General features: G+C 48.8%; 4 protein-coding genes across 4 annotated transcripts; 2 read left to right on the forward strand and 2 right to left on the reverse strand.

Annotated features, from left to right (window-relative positions):
• The first annotated feature begins 3,159 nt into the window (after nucleotides 1-3,159).
• Nucleotides 3,160-3,734, forward strand: BJ212DRAFT_1370984 (uncharacterized protein). The gene has a single exon (XM_041336271.1). It carries the CDS (start codon nucleotides 3,260-3,262, stop codon nucleotides 3,542-3,544), a length of 285 nt encoding a protein of 94 aa, XP_041190330.1. The 5' UTR covers nucleotides 3,160-3,259; the 3' UTR covers nucleotides 3,545-3,734.
• A 1,489-nt stretch (nucleotides 3,735-5,223) lies between these two features.
• On the reverse strand, nucleotides 5,224-7,100 carry BJ212DRAFT_1370992 (phosphatase 2C-like domain-containing protein). Its single transcript, XM_041336272.1, has 4 exons — nucleotides 6,910-7,100; nucleotides 6,651-6,848; nucleotides 5,845-6,597; nucleotides 5,224-5,785 (listed from the first exon to the last, which is right to left on the reverse strand). Exons 1-4 carry the CDS (start codon nucleotides 6,985-6,987, stop codon nucleotides 5,606-5,608), a joined length of 1,209 nt encoding a protein of 402 aa, XP_041190331.1. The 5' UTR covers nucleotides 6,988-7,100; the 3' UTR covers nucleotides 5,224-5,605.
• A 662-nt stretch (nucleotides 7,101-7,762) lies between these two features.
• Nucleotides 7,763-9,839, forward strand: BJ212DRAFT_1371002 (uncharacterized protein). Its single transcript, XM_041336273.1, has 7 exons — nucleotides 7,763-7,996; nucleotides 8,050-8,329; nucleotides 8,390-8,571; nucleotides 8,618-8,895; nucleotides 8,956-9,102; nucleotides 9,161-9,286; nucleotides 9,478-9,839. Exons 1-7 carry the CDS (start codon nucleotides 7,897-7,899, stop codon nucleotides 9,643-9,645), a joined length of 1,281 nt encoding a protein of 426 aa, XP_041190332.1. The 5' UTR covers nucleotides 7,763-7,896; the 3' UTR covers nucleotides 9,646-9,839.
• On the reverse strand, nucleotides 9,840-13,504 carry BJ212DRAFT_1371008 (uncharacterized protein). The gene is made up of 16 exons (XM_041336274.1): nucleotides 13,348-13,504; nucleotides 12,845-13,273; nucleotides 12,661-12,755; nucleotides 12,572-12,602; nucleotides 12,274-12,519; nucleotides 12,054-12,223; nucleotides 11,936-11,999; nucleotides 11,843-11,883; nucleotides 11,559-11,791; nucleotides 11,353-11,505; nucleotides 11,254-11,299; nucleotides 11,062-11,201; nucleotides 10,892-11,011; nucleotides 10,646-10,844; nucleotides 10,419-10,583; nucleotides 9,840-10,368 (listed from the first exon to the last, which is right to left on the reverse strand). Exons 2-16 carry the CDS (start codon nucleotides 13,076-13,078, stop codon nucleotides 10,008-10,010), a joined length of 2,298 nt encoding a protein of 765 aa, XP_041190333.1. The 5' UTR covers nucleotides 13,079-13,273; nucleotides 13,348-13,504; the 3' UTR covers nucleotides 9,840-10,007.
• Between the last annotated feature and the right edge of the window lie 231 nt (nucleotides 13,505-13,735).

Consider the following 13,735-nt stretch of genomic DNA (forward strand, 5'->3'; position numbering starts at 1 on the left):
CAACGATCTAGTACTGATCATGCAAGACGAAGAACTTTTGTACTTGGATGAAGTCAGTAACTCAGAATCAGAATGCGAGCAACCCCACCAGCAGCCCCCAGCACTACCAGCACCAACACCAGCAATTTCCTGGACCTCTGCTCCCACAGCACGAGCAGATCCACCATCCATCTTTCTGACAACCTCTTGACTCCTGCACAGCCTCCATTCCAGTGCCATGAGAATCAAACACCCCAATCCCCATTTCATCAGCATCCTGATACCTTCCAACATGAAGAGCCCACAGGCCAAATACCCTACACCCCATTCCAACAACACCCTGATCCTGTTGCACAGTACCAGCACCCGCATCTGCAACAGCAGCAGTACCCACTGCCGCCACTGCAGCAGCACCTGCACCTGCACCAGCAGCATCAGCAGTACCCACACCTGCACCAGCAGTACCCGCATCTGCAACAGCAGCAGCACCCGCTGCCACCACCACAGCAGCACCTGCACCTGCATCAGCAGCATCAGCAGTACCCACATCTGCAGCAGCACCCGCACCTGCACCAGCAGTACCCGCACCCGCACCACCCGCACCCACAGCAGCAGTAGCACACTGGGCAGGGTATACCCTTCATCAACATTGACACACCACTTCCTCCCACCGTGCATGGTGCAGAGTGCCTCAGCAGGCACAACCTATCCATCCTGCACCATACACCCTCCCAGGATTGCACAAAGTCACAGTCTTTGGCCCCCATTGTAAAGACGAGCATTACTGTGGCCAGTGGCAAAACACGGGGGTGGTCCATGTAAGTTCAAATGTATCTCACCTTGTCACCAACCTTACCCTAGACAACCAGGCTAGAAGCAGCAAGGATGTCACTCCAAAACGCCCCACAGCAAAAGACCTGCCTTCACAACCTTTGCCTCCTCCGAATACCACTGCCACTGGTTCAACAGTGCCAGCCTCCCCCATGCAATCTCCTTCAGACACTGTCCCTGTCCCTGTCCCCCATCAGCAACAACACCCCGTTCCCATACCTGCGAATCACATGGAGGAGATCAAAACCAGTGCAAGGTCAAGAATGCAACATGCGGTGCTAACATTAAATGGGATGCCCTCCAACAACAAGAACATTCAAATGGTACGCAATGCAATATCACAAGCCATGCGGATCTTTCCCCACCAGGCAATTACTATCTCCCCAGGGAGGAGATGTTCATCAGTTCACTCACAAAAATCACTAACACCATCCACTCTTCATTCAAACATGTTGCACATGTTGTTGTGCAACACAAATACAATCTCAAGCTCAATATTCATGACCCGTCATCGGAAATCACACACAAGCTACAAGTGGTGCCTACGCTCCTCTCGAACCTCCAATGTTTGTTCAAAACAGAACAACTGGTAGGTCATTTTTTATTCATGCTGTGTGCTATTGTATACTAACAATTAACTACTAGATACTTGATGGTAATTTACAATCCATTGTTGTGCTCAAGCACGAGGCGCTCATTTCAGTCGTGATGGAGGTCTTATGGACCAAGGGCTTTTATGAAGACATTGACTTCAAAGATCCTGAAGCTCTCAACAGCGTTATCGCTCTTGGTGGCGCAGCAATTTGGTCAGCAATCAAGGAGTACGAGACTGGCGTGTTCAAATGTGTTGATTTTTCTACAGCAAAGTCGAAGGACATTTATCACAACATCCTCACACACATTCACAACAAAATTGACCCTTACCCCAAGCTCGCAGCGCATTTCAAGGCACTTAAGACGAGGATGAGTGTACACGGAAAGGAGAGGTTAGGGCTGTGAACTAGTACACTATGTAGTATAGAAATGACGACAACGGTGTACTACTAGCTAATCTTGAATCATGATAATGCGATGATCAGCCTGATCATCTTTTGATCTTTATCTTGTCCGGACAATCTATCAATTTATACACTATCCGAATATCTAAAGGTTTTACATCATTACTACACGATCTCCACCAATCGGAGGGCTCCATCACTGAACCGTAAGCATTAGTAACAGATCAAACTTCTTACACTACTAAGCGAGAACTGGGGTGTTTTACAGATGTAGCTTCTTACCATATCATCAATCACACGCTCTTCTGGCACGTTACTGCTTGTCTATTAGTGTCTCCATCGACGCGACGGCTTCACATGAACCCCACAAGTAGTGTTCTGGAAACGGCCCCTGAGCGCTGCTACAGTACACCAAATCGCTTTGTTCTTTCGACAGTCACTCCGAACCTTTTCTACTATTTTTTTCAGTTCTCAAATATTAGATGGGACAACCCAAAGCTTGAACTCATCATTAATATTGCCTTCCGTCGGTCATGCACTTGGCGTTGACAAACCTCGAAATAATATACACCATTAGCTCATTCACTCAACACAGATTGCTTCCTGCACTTGCGTCCACATGCCGCAAGTTCGAGCACTCAGCACTTAATGCCCTATGGAAGGATCTGCGGTCTGTGGGGCCACTTGTCAAGTGTTTACCAAGTAACCTGTTTGGTATTGATAAAGGCCCAGTGGTACCGGGTGTCCGACTTTCATATGGTTGTAGACTGACTTCACTTAGGCCACGCAGGTATTACGGGAGTCTCTTGAAGATGGGATGTGGCATACTCTTATACACGTTCCGCATGCACTCAGTCACTGTACCACATTCAAGAGATACAGCAGTTATCGAGTCCCTCTATTTCATACTCATGCTGTCTTGTTCTTCGTCTCCTGCGTCGTTGTTTCCGAATCTTCGCAAATTAAAATGGCGTGCCAATGGAACTCACCATGCTGCAGAGCTCTTACGCATGGCGTTTGTACCTTCCCTAGTGGAGTTGAACATGCGCATTTCTTCAGCTTCCTCCGCTTTTCTCTCAGTCCTCTCCTCTCTCGGGACATTGTGTCCTCACCTCCAGAGCATGACTTTGAACATTACGCCTGCAACCAACACCTTATCGCACGAACTTTCGCCCTTCATCATATGACCTATTTCTCTCCACCATCTCCACACGTTGTCAGTACAGGACCTAGGAATCCAAGGGATGGTTCACTTTATGGAGCTGCGAGCCCTGGAGTCACTGAGCTTGGACTTGACATTGTCGCCAGCTTGGGACACAAAGTCGGGTGCATCATTCCCCGGCTTTCATAATTTGAATTTGTTGGACCTTGCCACATATACAATGGAGCAGGCCTCGAACTTTTTGAGTTCACTTCAGTTCGTCAGAACCAAGGAAATCAAGGTCGACTTCATGTCTCCGGGTGAATCCACAACAATACCCCAGTTCCTCGCCATTGTCCAGGAGAGATTCGATAATCACAAACTTGAATCCATCAGCGTCGACGGTGTTTATCGTTCGGGACAGGTGCACCCAGGACAGAGCGTCTTCACACCACTGTACACATGCTGCAATCTAACCCGACTCATTATTGAACGCGTCTGTGACCTTTCCATATCCGACGAGGAGCTGTGCCAGCTGGCGACAGCTTGGCCTAAGCTTCAAGCGCTCCAAATCAAATGCTATACCGTCGGTTAAATACCAACATTCCATGGGCTAACCAGTTTACTTTGGCGCTGTCCCAGTTTGACTTCGCTCGCTCTTATCATCGATTTCACCAAGTTGAAAGGTATAGATCTCAAGAGTCCCGGCAGCGGACGCTGCAATAAGCGTCTCAAATCCCTCGCCCTCAGAAATTTACCCATCGAAGTCCTGGTGGACGTGGCTCTCATCATCAGCGGCCTCTTCCCAAACTTGAAGAAGGTCGATTTTGATTGTTGGAATGCGTACCCGGCGAGCTCGGTGGCAGCCCGGAGCAAGTCAGTGAAGCAACAGTGGGAGTTAGTCAATAGCATTATTGGTGGCTTTAACGTCGTAAGGGAGCGAGGCATTGAAGCATGGTCTGACTGCTAGGCTATGCTTGAGGCATCACCTGCACTATTTGGCCATACGCACATATACAGTAATACAGCGGCATTTGCGTTTGCAAATTTCATGCACTCACCTGCAACACAACAACGCAACATTTCGAAAATCGCCTTGGGCGATGAACTTAATTATACATAAACTTCGTAGTTTCAAATTTTGAAGCACATCAGATAAGTCGTTGTTGCACGATGAATGTTCACTAAATTTGAGCCCTTATTACCTGCACACCGTCATTTGCGTCGACTCGAAAATGGTAAACGAACTTCTGCGATCAGTTCGCATTACGAAATTACTAATCGATGACAGACCCTCAATGCCTAACAGTTGTCCTCGCCATCTTCGCCATCATCAGACTCGGATTCCTCAGCTGCCTCCTCGTCAACGTGAACAATTGTCGGCTTTGGTAATGGTGCTTCAAGTTTGCCAAGTGTCTTCAGTGGTTTCCGTTCCGCGTCTGGTTTTACCAGCTCGATTCTGTAAGCCTGCATGGCATGAGCAATGGCTCGTTCTTGCTCCTCACGTGCGAGCTTTTTTTTCCTGGAGATGGACTGTGCATGCTTGGCCATGGTGAGATGTGAGTGAAGTTGATTGAAAGGTATTCTTATTCATTGTGCCAGTCAACAGACTTGCAAGTCCGAGTCGCACGAAGTGTGCGATTACATATTGAAGCACAACCTTAGCAATGATCGACGATCGCGAAGTCTATCACTCGCTTATCAGTTGATTAGAGACTCTCGAGACATCCTCGACCGGCATTGCTCTGGCAATGCACTCGCTCGTTTGATCACCTGCGGAGTACAATTGTATTGTATATAGAGGCTATATACATGTATTGCATCAGTTTCGGAGTCAGATGCCAACATGTCACACATTGGGACCTATAATTGTGAAAATTTAAGAACATAACATAACATCGCACAAGAATCTACACTCATTTGTACCTATTAATGCTGCCAACACATGGTCCCGTATGAAACCTATGTAAACCACCAAAAAGTTTGATGAAAAAGTGTCGCAGTGGAGTGTTGTGCGAGACAAACGCAAATGCCGCTATATTACTGTAGTGTCAAGATCATGATATGACTATCGACGTCACTCTCGCACGTACTCATCCCTTTCTTTTACATACGCAGTCACTCTTCGTCACATGCCTCATACACGTTCTCCTTTGATTCTCCGTCTCAATCAGCGTATTAATACCTCTCCTCGTCGAATATCGTTCTGTAGTCTTTTGACTCGATACAAAGTCCCGTTCCCGTTGCTAGTCCGAGCCTCTCGATTCGTCACAGTGGTATTTACAGTATGTGCGGCTACGCGTGAACTATCGTACGGTTGTATAATGGGCTAATGTGCTCACATAATGCTATCCTTCTCTTGTTTTCAACACAAACTTCAATGCTTCATGGCGCAGACCCCATATGCCCAGGCGATTTGCATCTCGTTGTGTTGTGTGGCAATTCACGAATATTGATAAGCTCTGATACACATCAAATCTACATTGAACGGATATTAGTAGAGTACGGGTGCAGTCAAGGTAAACGGAATGCTCGTGCGCAAAATAAAGCGATTACAAGAACCGACTAAAACAACAGCAAGACATCGGCCATGGCAAAAATAACACCCCTCATTTGCCCCCCACCTAAGCAGAACAGCAAATCAACATTCACATACTCAAGCGAGTCCCATGGACTCTGTGGATCCGAGCGCTTTAAACCTCACCACGAGGACAGTTACATTGTCATTGGTTTGTCGTTCAAGGGCATGCTTCACGAGCGTTTCTGCGGCTGCTTGCGCATCCGAAATATGCCGCACGAGGTCGATTGCCCCCTGATCGCCTGTGATATCCCAAAGCTACAGGGTCACACGACAATGAATGCTTTGAAGGAAAGGCACCTAACGAGGTTACGTACCCCATCACACGCGAGGATCAGGAACTCGTCCTCGCTTCCTAGCTCAGTTTCAGTCGTGTACGGGCTCCCAACGACATACTCCTTCATACTGCTGTCTCCAAGACTGCGCGTTACTGCCAAAACGCCATTCACGCGCCCACTCATAACGAATCCACCAGCATCAGTGATACGTTTCGCCTCCTGCTTATCGCTGCCTTTGTGGTCATAGGTGAGGCGCACTGCCCGGCCTGCACGGCAGAGTACCCCGCGCGCATCACCAGCGTTGGCAGTATAAAGCACGCGCCGTGAGTTGAGTGGCGCATCGATCGGGGCCGTGTATGTTTGCATCGAAGGTGGAGATGTCTGGCTACGTGTGGCGGTGAGTGCAGAAGGGGGAGAGGGTAAGGTTGGCGAGGAGCCGCTCAGGGATTTTAGCGCCCGAGCGAAACGAGAAGCCGAAGCAGGGGACTTGCTCTTTGTCTTCTTGCCTGCCTCCTTAGATTCATCCGTGGGTTCGGTCGGAGACTCGCTGCCACTTCGGCTCCCGCTGTCAGTAGGGGATGGCGGAGAAAGTGGAGAAACGGGGAGGAAGGATTGCCGCCCATCTGCATCCTCGATGCGAAGGAAGGCAGTTACAACTGTGCATCCTGAGTGGATCTTGCCATCGGACTCTTCGCTGAGGCGAGAAATGCGCTTATCAACGTTGTGGAATGTCTCGTTTAGAACGTCCGGGATAGTGGCACTGGAGGAAGTACGGAGGGCATCGAGGAGGTACTGCACATGATCACGCGTTTAAATTAGCACAAAGATACAGTGGCTATGCGAACCTCGTGAAAATGCGCGCCACACCACTCGGCTGCGTGTTTTCCTGCATGACCATCGAAAATAGCGAAGAATCCCTGCCCTCGCACACCAGCATAGTCAACGACGAAGGAATGGGCATCTTCCATATATCGTCGTGTACCCACGTCCTCAGATATACCAACCTGGTAGGCACCGTTTCCTGTGGAGTGCTGATTCAAGATCTAGGTGTACAATGAGTCTCCCCGATGCGTTCACTAGTGCCATTGGATGGAGAGTACGCACACCAAAGGTGTCGATGCCATCGGCAGTCGTAATTGATTTTGAGCGCGCATTTGGGGAGTCTGTGAAACGGAGGTTCATGGAGTTCGTGTTGCGCGTTAGTTGAAAGATCTTATCGAGGATAGGTACTCAGTAGGGTCAACAAAGTGTCAAGCTGGAATGATTACATACGTTGAGGCGACCAGCAAGCGATGTCACAGCTCCTTTACGGCATGGACACGTTCATAAATGTTAAATGCTAACGATGACAACGAATATTGTCGCTCACCGTCGTCGAGCTCGAAATTTTTATGATAATAAGTGGAGAGGATAACTAGTACAGCTGTTGCTGGTTTTAAGGGACAATAATGAGCACTTGAGCGGCTGAGCCACGATGATCCACCTCCTCACGTGAGCTTGAATCCACAATGATTAATCATGTGCATGACATAGTGCTGCTCAGAGTGCATGCATGAGTCCACACGGATAGCAAAGTACCACTACAGGCTTCACAGCTCAGATAGGTAGATCATTGAATAGATCATTGACCATGAGGTACCCAAGATTATTGCCATGACTATAATATCGCGCGGAACCTGCTGACTGCCACCGCCGACCTCGATGGGTGCGCCCCATGGGAGTCATGTTGAAGAACCTGAGTTCACCAGGGAACAAAGTCGCTCCCAAGAACTAACTTCTGAGATAGGACACGTGTGACACCACACCTCAGGCCTAGCTATTAGTTGCTGGCGCCGACAACTGCTTGAAGAGCACAATCAAAACAATCTATTTTATTTGGACATCAATCTCGTGCTTCTTACATGTATAGTATAAGTGCGTTTGAGGCTTAAGAAATCGACTGGCGACTCGCGAGAGGACGCGAGACATGCTCATCGAGGTTAATCAGTCGGGTATCTCCGAACAAGCACCAATTGTTGGATCCTGGTAAACTGCCGCTGAGCCCAATTTCATCGTTTGATCCACGCTCTCGACATCGCTCGCAGACTGTGGATGTCTCAGCAATCAGCAGTCCCAAAGCCTTCACTCCAGGGGGTCCGCACAAAAGTACGCAAAGGCCAAGTCAAAGCACAGGCAAAGCACGAACCAGCGGGTGAGACTACCAAGTCCCGATCAATCTATAATGCTACTTATGTCGACCTCTAGTCTTTAGAGACCAACTCTACAAACATCTTGAAACAGTCCCAGAGAACGATTTTGAGGGATTCAGCGCTAAACTTGTACAGGCTGGTGGAACACTCGAGTATCTCAAATATGCCGACACCTTGTTTGAGATCCTCCTTGTCGGCGGGCTCATCCAGCCAGGTGGGTCATATCTTGATGATGGCGCGCCCATGTCGCCATTCTCTGTTTTCAACGCACGCAACCCGCCCGACATCGAAGAGTTGAAGAAGTATGTCGATGTGTTTAACAAATTGAATCGAAGGTGCATGCGATCGTGGTCTCGTGTAATACATTGTGTATACGGTGTTGATGATGAATATAGGTTCAAATATCTTCAGAAACCCTTCGAGGAGCAAAGTCTCCCCACTCTCCTGCAATACATCGGCCGTTGGTCATCCGAGCAGCGCGACAAGCTCGCCATGACAATTGGTCTCCTCCTTTCGCAGGGCCTCGTGACCGCAGCTTGTCTGCAGAGTCTAACCAAAGACCACCTCATCAAGAACGGTAAGTTCAGCACCATGCTAAACTGCAAGAATCTCATCGGTTGCAGACCAGTCCATCAACATCCTTGCACTGATCTTTAGCGCATACCTCACCGACCAGTCGATCGATCACCTTGCTGCAACTCTCAAACGCGGCAATATCAAAGATCTACTCCTCTTCTTTCCTCCAAATAAGAGGGATGCTAAGGTTCTCGATGCTTTCTTCCGGGAAAAAAACCTCCCTACTGTGGCCGACTGGTACACGAAGAAGCAATATGCGATCGCAAAAGACGCAATCATGAAGGAACTAAAGGAGGTGGTAGAACGCAGTGATGATAGTGAATCAGTGCGTCATCTTTACATATGTATCGCCCGTTTTGAGTCATAAAACTCATGATTCACTCAGATCATATCTGCAATTCAGAGTAAACTAGAGGAGCAGCGGCTCCCTGAGACGGAGCTCATACAGAGCATCTGGCAGGGCCTCATGGCTTCCGTAGACTGGAGTGCACGCCCTGACCAGATCGAAGGCCTCGCACTACGTGAGGTCGGGGTGAGTGATCCGATTCTCCTATCATTGAATCTTCTATTGATATCATTTCCGTCCGTAGAAATTCGCCCCAGTTCTCGTGGCCTTCTGTAAAGGCCCCAAAACCCAGGTTGCTTTGATCAATATCGTGCAGGTCTACTGTTATGACGACACACGTGTCATGAAAGCCTTCCCACAGATCTTGAAGGTGTGTTTCGAGTCTTACTACTTTCGTTCATCTGTCACCGGTCCTTCGGGATGTGACGTTGCGGCTGCGATGTCGACCTATTTGGCAGCAGGCACCATATCATATCGCTTGTATCCCACCCCTTTTCCAAGTCTGTTTAGATACGAACATGGTAATGCAGTAATACATTCATAACTTACCAATTCGCACAGGTTTTGTACAATAAGGACTGTGTCTCTGACCAGGCGATCATCTACTGGCACCAAAAGGGATCTAAGCCACAAGGAAGACAGCATTTCCTGAAGGCCACCGAGGGCCTGGTCAAGGTTTGTCAACAGATTTGCCCTTCTGTCTTATCACGCACCGAACTGGTTCTTTGACAGTTCCTCAGGAGCAGGAAGAAAGCGAAGAAGACGAAGACGAAGAATAACGTATGAGCCAATACGCTATCCAATTAGATGTGTATTGCCGTGCTGCCGTTCATCTTCTCTCCCTGTATGTGCGCCGTAGGATAATTCGTATTTGCAATGTATGTTTGTTCAGCACGTGATACAACTTAAATCGTAGGATACCATTATCGATACTGATGTAAGAAAAAAAAGCATGAACAGGTAAAAGCGGGACACAAACAAGCAAAGCGAGCAAGGAAGACCGACGGATAAATATAATATCAGACAAAAATGGTGCATATTACCAGCCCTCAGCGCGCGGAATCGTCGCTGCCATATGTACAATCGCGTCCTCACCATGCCCCTGGCATTGGTGCAAAGTCTCCACTCCAGCCATGCATGCCATTGACATCCATGAATATTCCATCGCTCCCATTTACAGGTAGCCCCAGGTCCGTCAGGTTCTTCTCCTGCAACCACATAGGTATCGCGCTTGGGCTGAATGTGATACGCTCGTTTGGCCATGCAAGGCCCAGTTCCTCCATTGTGAAAGGTGCAGGTCCTGATTGATCAATGTAAGGCCCTGAGCCGTGTGCAACAATTCCATCGTTCAAGGTCGGCGGGGGCATGGTGGTCATAGGCGCGCTCAGCCCCGCAATCATCCCAACTTTGCGCCGGAGATTGGCAAGCATTATACGTAGCGTTAGGGCATAGCTAGAAGCGAGGATAAGTTGGAAAAAATGAGAAAGAGCAGGGGGACACACCGTTCGGCTGCAACATCAGAGAGGAGCTGTGCGAGCTGCTCGACTTGCGCTGTGATCGCGGTGAGGTCAAGCTCGGCAGGAAACAAGTTTGCCATCTTGAGCAGGAAGAGGCCAGAAAATGCCGCCGTTACGAGACTGTCATGGACTGCATATCTCAAGGCCGCACTGTGATCATCGCGATTATTACTTAAGCGAAGCAACGGGACACTATCAAAGCAGAAACTCACCGGTACTCAGCAGAGTTGAGGAAGATAGAAAGGCAGTTAAAAGCAGCATCCTTCGCCTGGAACGCAAGTTCACGTTGCTCAAAAGGCATCTTATCCCACGATACACCTCGAAGAGCTACGCAGACGAGCCAGAGTTTAGCATAATGTAATTCTCCGACGAGTATTTTTCTCGGAAGAGAATTCTCGTCCATCGTCTGGCCTGGATAGGCGATCAGGAAAGCAGAGAGGACAAGGTCAAATACGAACGATGAAGATTGTCGCAGTCTTGCCACCACTTGTCGAGTGCAACGTTTGCACGCCGGATAAAGGCAAGCGTATTGTGATTAACCTGTCCATTGAGGGGCGCGAGAGTTTCGTAGATCTGGGCTGCAGATAACGAATGAAGTATTAATATTCCCTCATGAATTCTTCCTTACTTTTTTGAGCAATAAGCTCCACTTGCGAGATCAGCCTTACATCCGTTGGTGATGCCATTGGATGCGACAAAAGAATACGACAGTGTCGAATGGAGCTTTCATCTCGCAGTACAATAGGGCGACCAGTGCCAAGACTCATCCTAAAAAAGACTGTTTAGACGCAATTGAAGATGTCAAAATTCTTCGACGTACTGGTGATCAAACCAGTACAGGCATAGCCAAATACGCGCCGACACGACTGAGATGGTAATTAGTTTTGGACAACAGGTAGACAGTTACTCTTATACATACCCAGGTCACGTTCCTCTTCCTCAGTGCGGTTTTTCCCTGAGTCATCAGCGAGCTTCTCCAATGCTCGGTGAAGACCAAGATCTAACGCCATCCGCATTGCGTGGCCACTAGGGAGCCATCCATTCGTACTCCATGCAGCTAAAAGTAGCATCCCTATGAAACTGATCAGACGTGGTGTAGCAAAACATACAAGACGAAACCCTCACCCATAACAGCTTCCTTCCTCACTACCGGGCCAAATAATGACGAACGGGAAATGCCCTGCGCTTCTTCTAGACACTTGTAGAACGTTGGGCTGAGCGGCCCATTGCCACTCCTGATTTTGCTTGCAATAGCAAGTATCGCGTCAAACGTCCACGGAGTGCGTTCCATCAAGCTCTCGAATGTGTCATAATTCGGATCGAACAAAGGTATGAAGACGTGACAACCAGCGAAGAAACTTTGACAATAATCAGAATGAAGTAAAAGACCATATCCACGAAAGGCCTACATATGATAGAGTTCCCGCGCCTCGTTTTCAGAGACAAGGCCCTAGACCATAGCATTATGACCCGTGCACAAGTCCGGCATTTCGTCAGCTCACCTTTTCAATGACGTGCGGGAATGCATTCCGGGGAATGGGCTCCACCCGCGGGCGCTTTTTGACCCTGTTTTCCAAGTGATCAGGATAATCGTGCAGCCCACAGATATGAAACAACTACCTTGGTGGGGACGCGGATGGCGCAGCGGCTGCTTCTGCGGCAGCATTTGCCAAACCTTGAAGAGCTTCAATAGGCGCGTTGAGCGAGGCACGAGGCAGCGTTTCCTCAGACTCGTCATCTGACGATGGTGTAGTGCTGGGCACAATACCATAAGTTGCATATTTGTGAGGCTAAAAGTTTATTAGGGATGTTTATAGATTGATCTCGCAAGCGGACCAACCGGTGGAGCGAATCCCGGAAGTGGCGGGAATGATCTCGTTTGGGAGCGTGGCTGGGAGCTTTGCCCTCCCACATGTCCGTGCGCATCATACCCGTTCCGCGATATAAATCCAGAGCCATCGCGACTGGGCCCAGAAGTCATGCCCCCAGAGTACCCTTGGTGCTGAGTACCGTAGGCCTGGCTCTGAACGGTGGACAAGATACGGTCCAAGGAGGATTGCATGCCAATCATCTGACTCTGCATAACCTTAAATGCGATATTGTCAGATATCCTCAAAGTATAGGCGTTGGACATTTACCAGATATTGACCCTCGAGGCGAGACAAGCGCCTATTGAATAGTGTAAGTGATGATGGCGAAAGTTTGCCCGATGCCATCTGAAGCTTACTCAACACTGGCGCCAGGCATGGCATTTGCATTTTTCTTCTCTGGTTTTTCGAAAACACAAGCAGTTCCACTCAACTGACATCGACGACAAGGAGCCTAAAAAATGTGACGCCGGGCCGGGGCGGGAGAGGCGGGCCAGTGAGCAGAGGGGGCGATGATCACAAGCGAGTCTTGAATAGACATACCTCTCCTTCACATCTGTTTTTACCTTTCCTGCAAGCAGTACAAGCTCTTGCGCCTCTCTTGGGTATGTGTGCGGCGGCTTGTGGCGGTTGTGACGAATGGGCTGTATCCGCAGGAGATTGGCTCATGTCTTGATGATTGTTGTTGCTGCTTTGTGCGATAAGACTGTGTGTCCTGCGCCGTTTAGATGGGATATCTGAGATGTTTGATGTTACCGCAGATGGGGACAAGGACATGATGGGTGGCCGTAAAGCGCGCGCAATATTTCGTCACTACCAAAGGAAGTGTATAGCTATAGTCTCCGCTAGTCTCCGCTAAGGTCTTCTTACGCGACTTTGGCCCGATCACTTGACCTCTTCTCACTCCATCGTCTCATGTCTCACACTCTAGTGCAGTCGCCAATTTGAACGTGAACCTGTTCTTGACGGATCAGTACTAGTCACGTTGTGCACACCGCGCACTACACAGGGCTTATATTCTTTTGTAATACTGTCATTCATCGATAGTAGGCAGTGGTACATCCTCAGATTATACTTCCGGTGCTCCGCGACTATTCTAGCGACTTCTTTCAGGCGGTGAGAGGCATGACCCCAGTGGGGAACCGGATTCGAAAAAAAAGTGCGGCCTCCAACCTCGCACTTCGATAGCTAAACCGACTGCGGGTGCGATCACCTACTACATGTCGGCATCGAACAACTTCAGGTCACCAACGCATATCAGAAGAGGTACTCTGGATTTTTACATTGCTGACTCGACCAATCGTATCTTAGTCAAACATCATCAACCTACAAGGAGTTTTCATTTATCAATAGGCGCATCATGGTGTACATTGTTAAAAAATCCCGGAATGGTACGTTCCTGTGAAAGTTGCAGGGGCGTTCACCGTTCCTGAC

The sequence above is a fragment of the Suillus subaureus genome, assembly GCF_016647635.1.
Source record: "Suillus subaureus strain MN1 chromosome Unknown BJ212scaffold_27, whole genome shotgun sequence".
Classification (NCBI taxonomy): Eukaryota; Fungi; Basidiomycota; class Agaricomycetes; order Boletales; family Suillaceae; genus Suillus; species Suillus subaureus.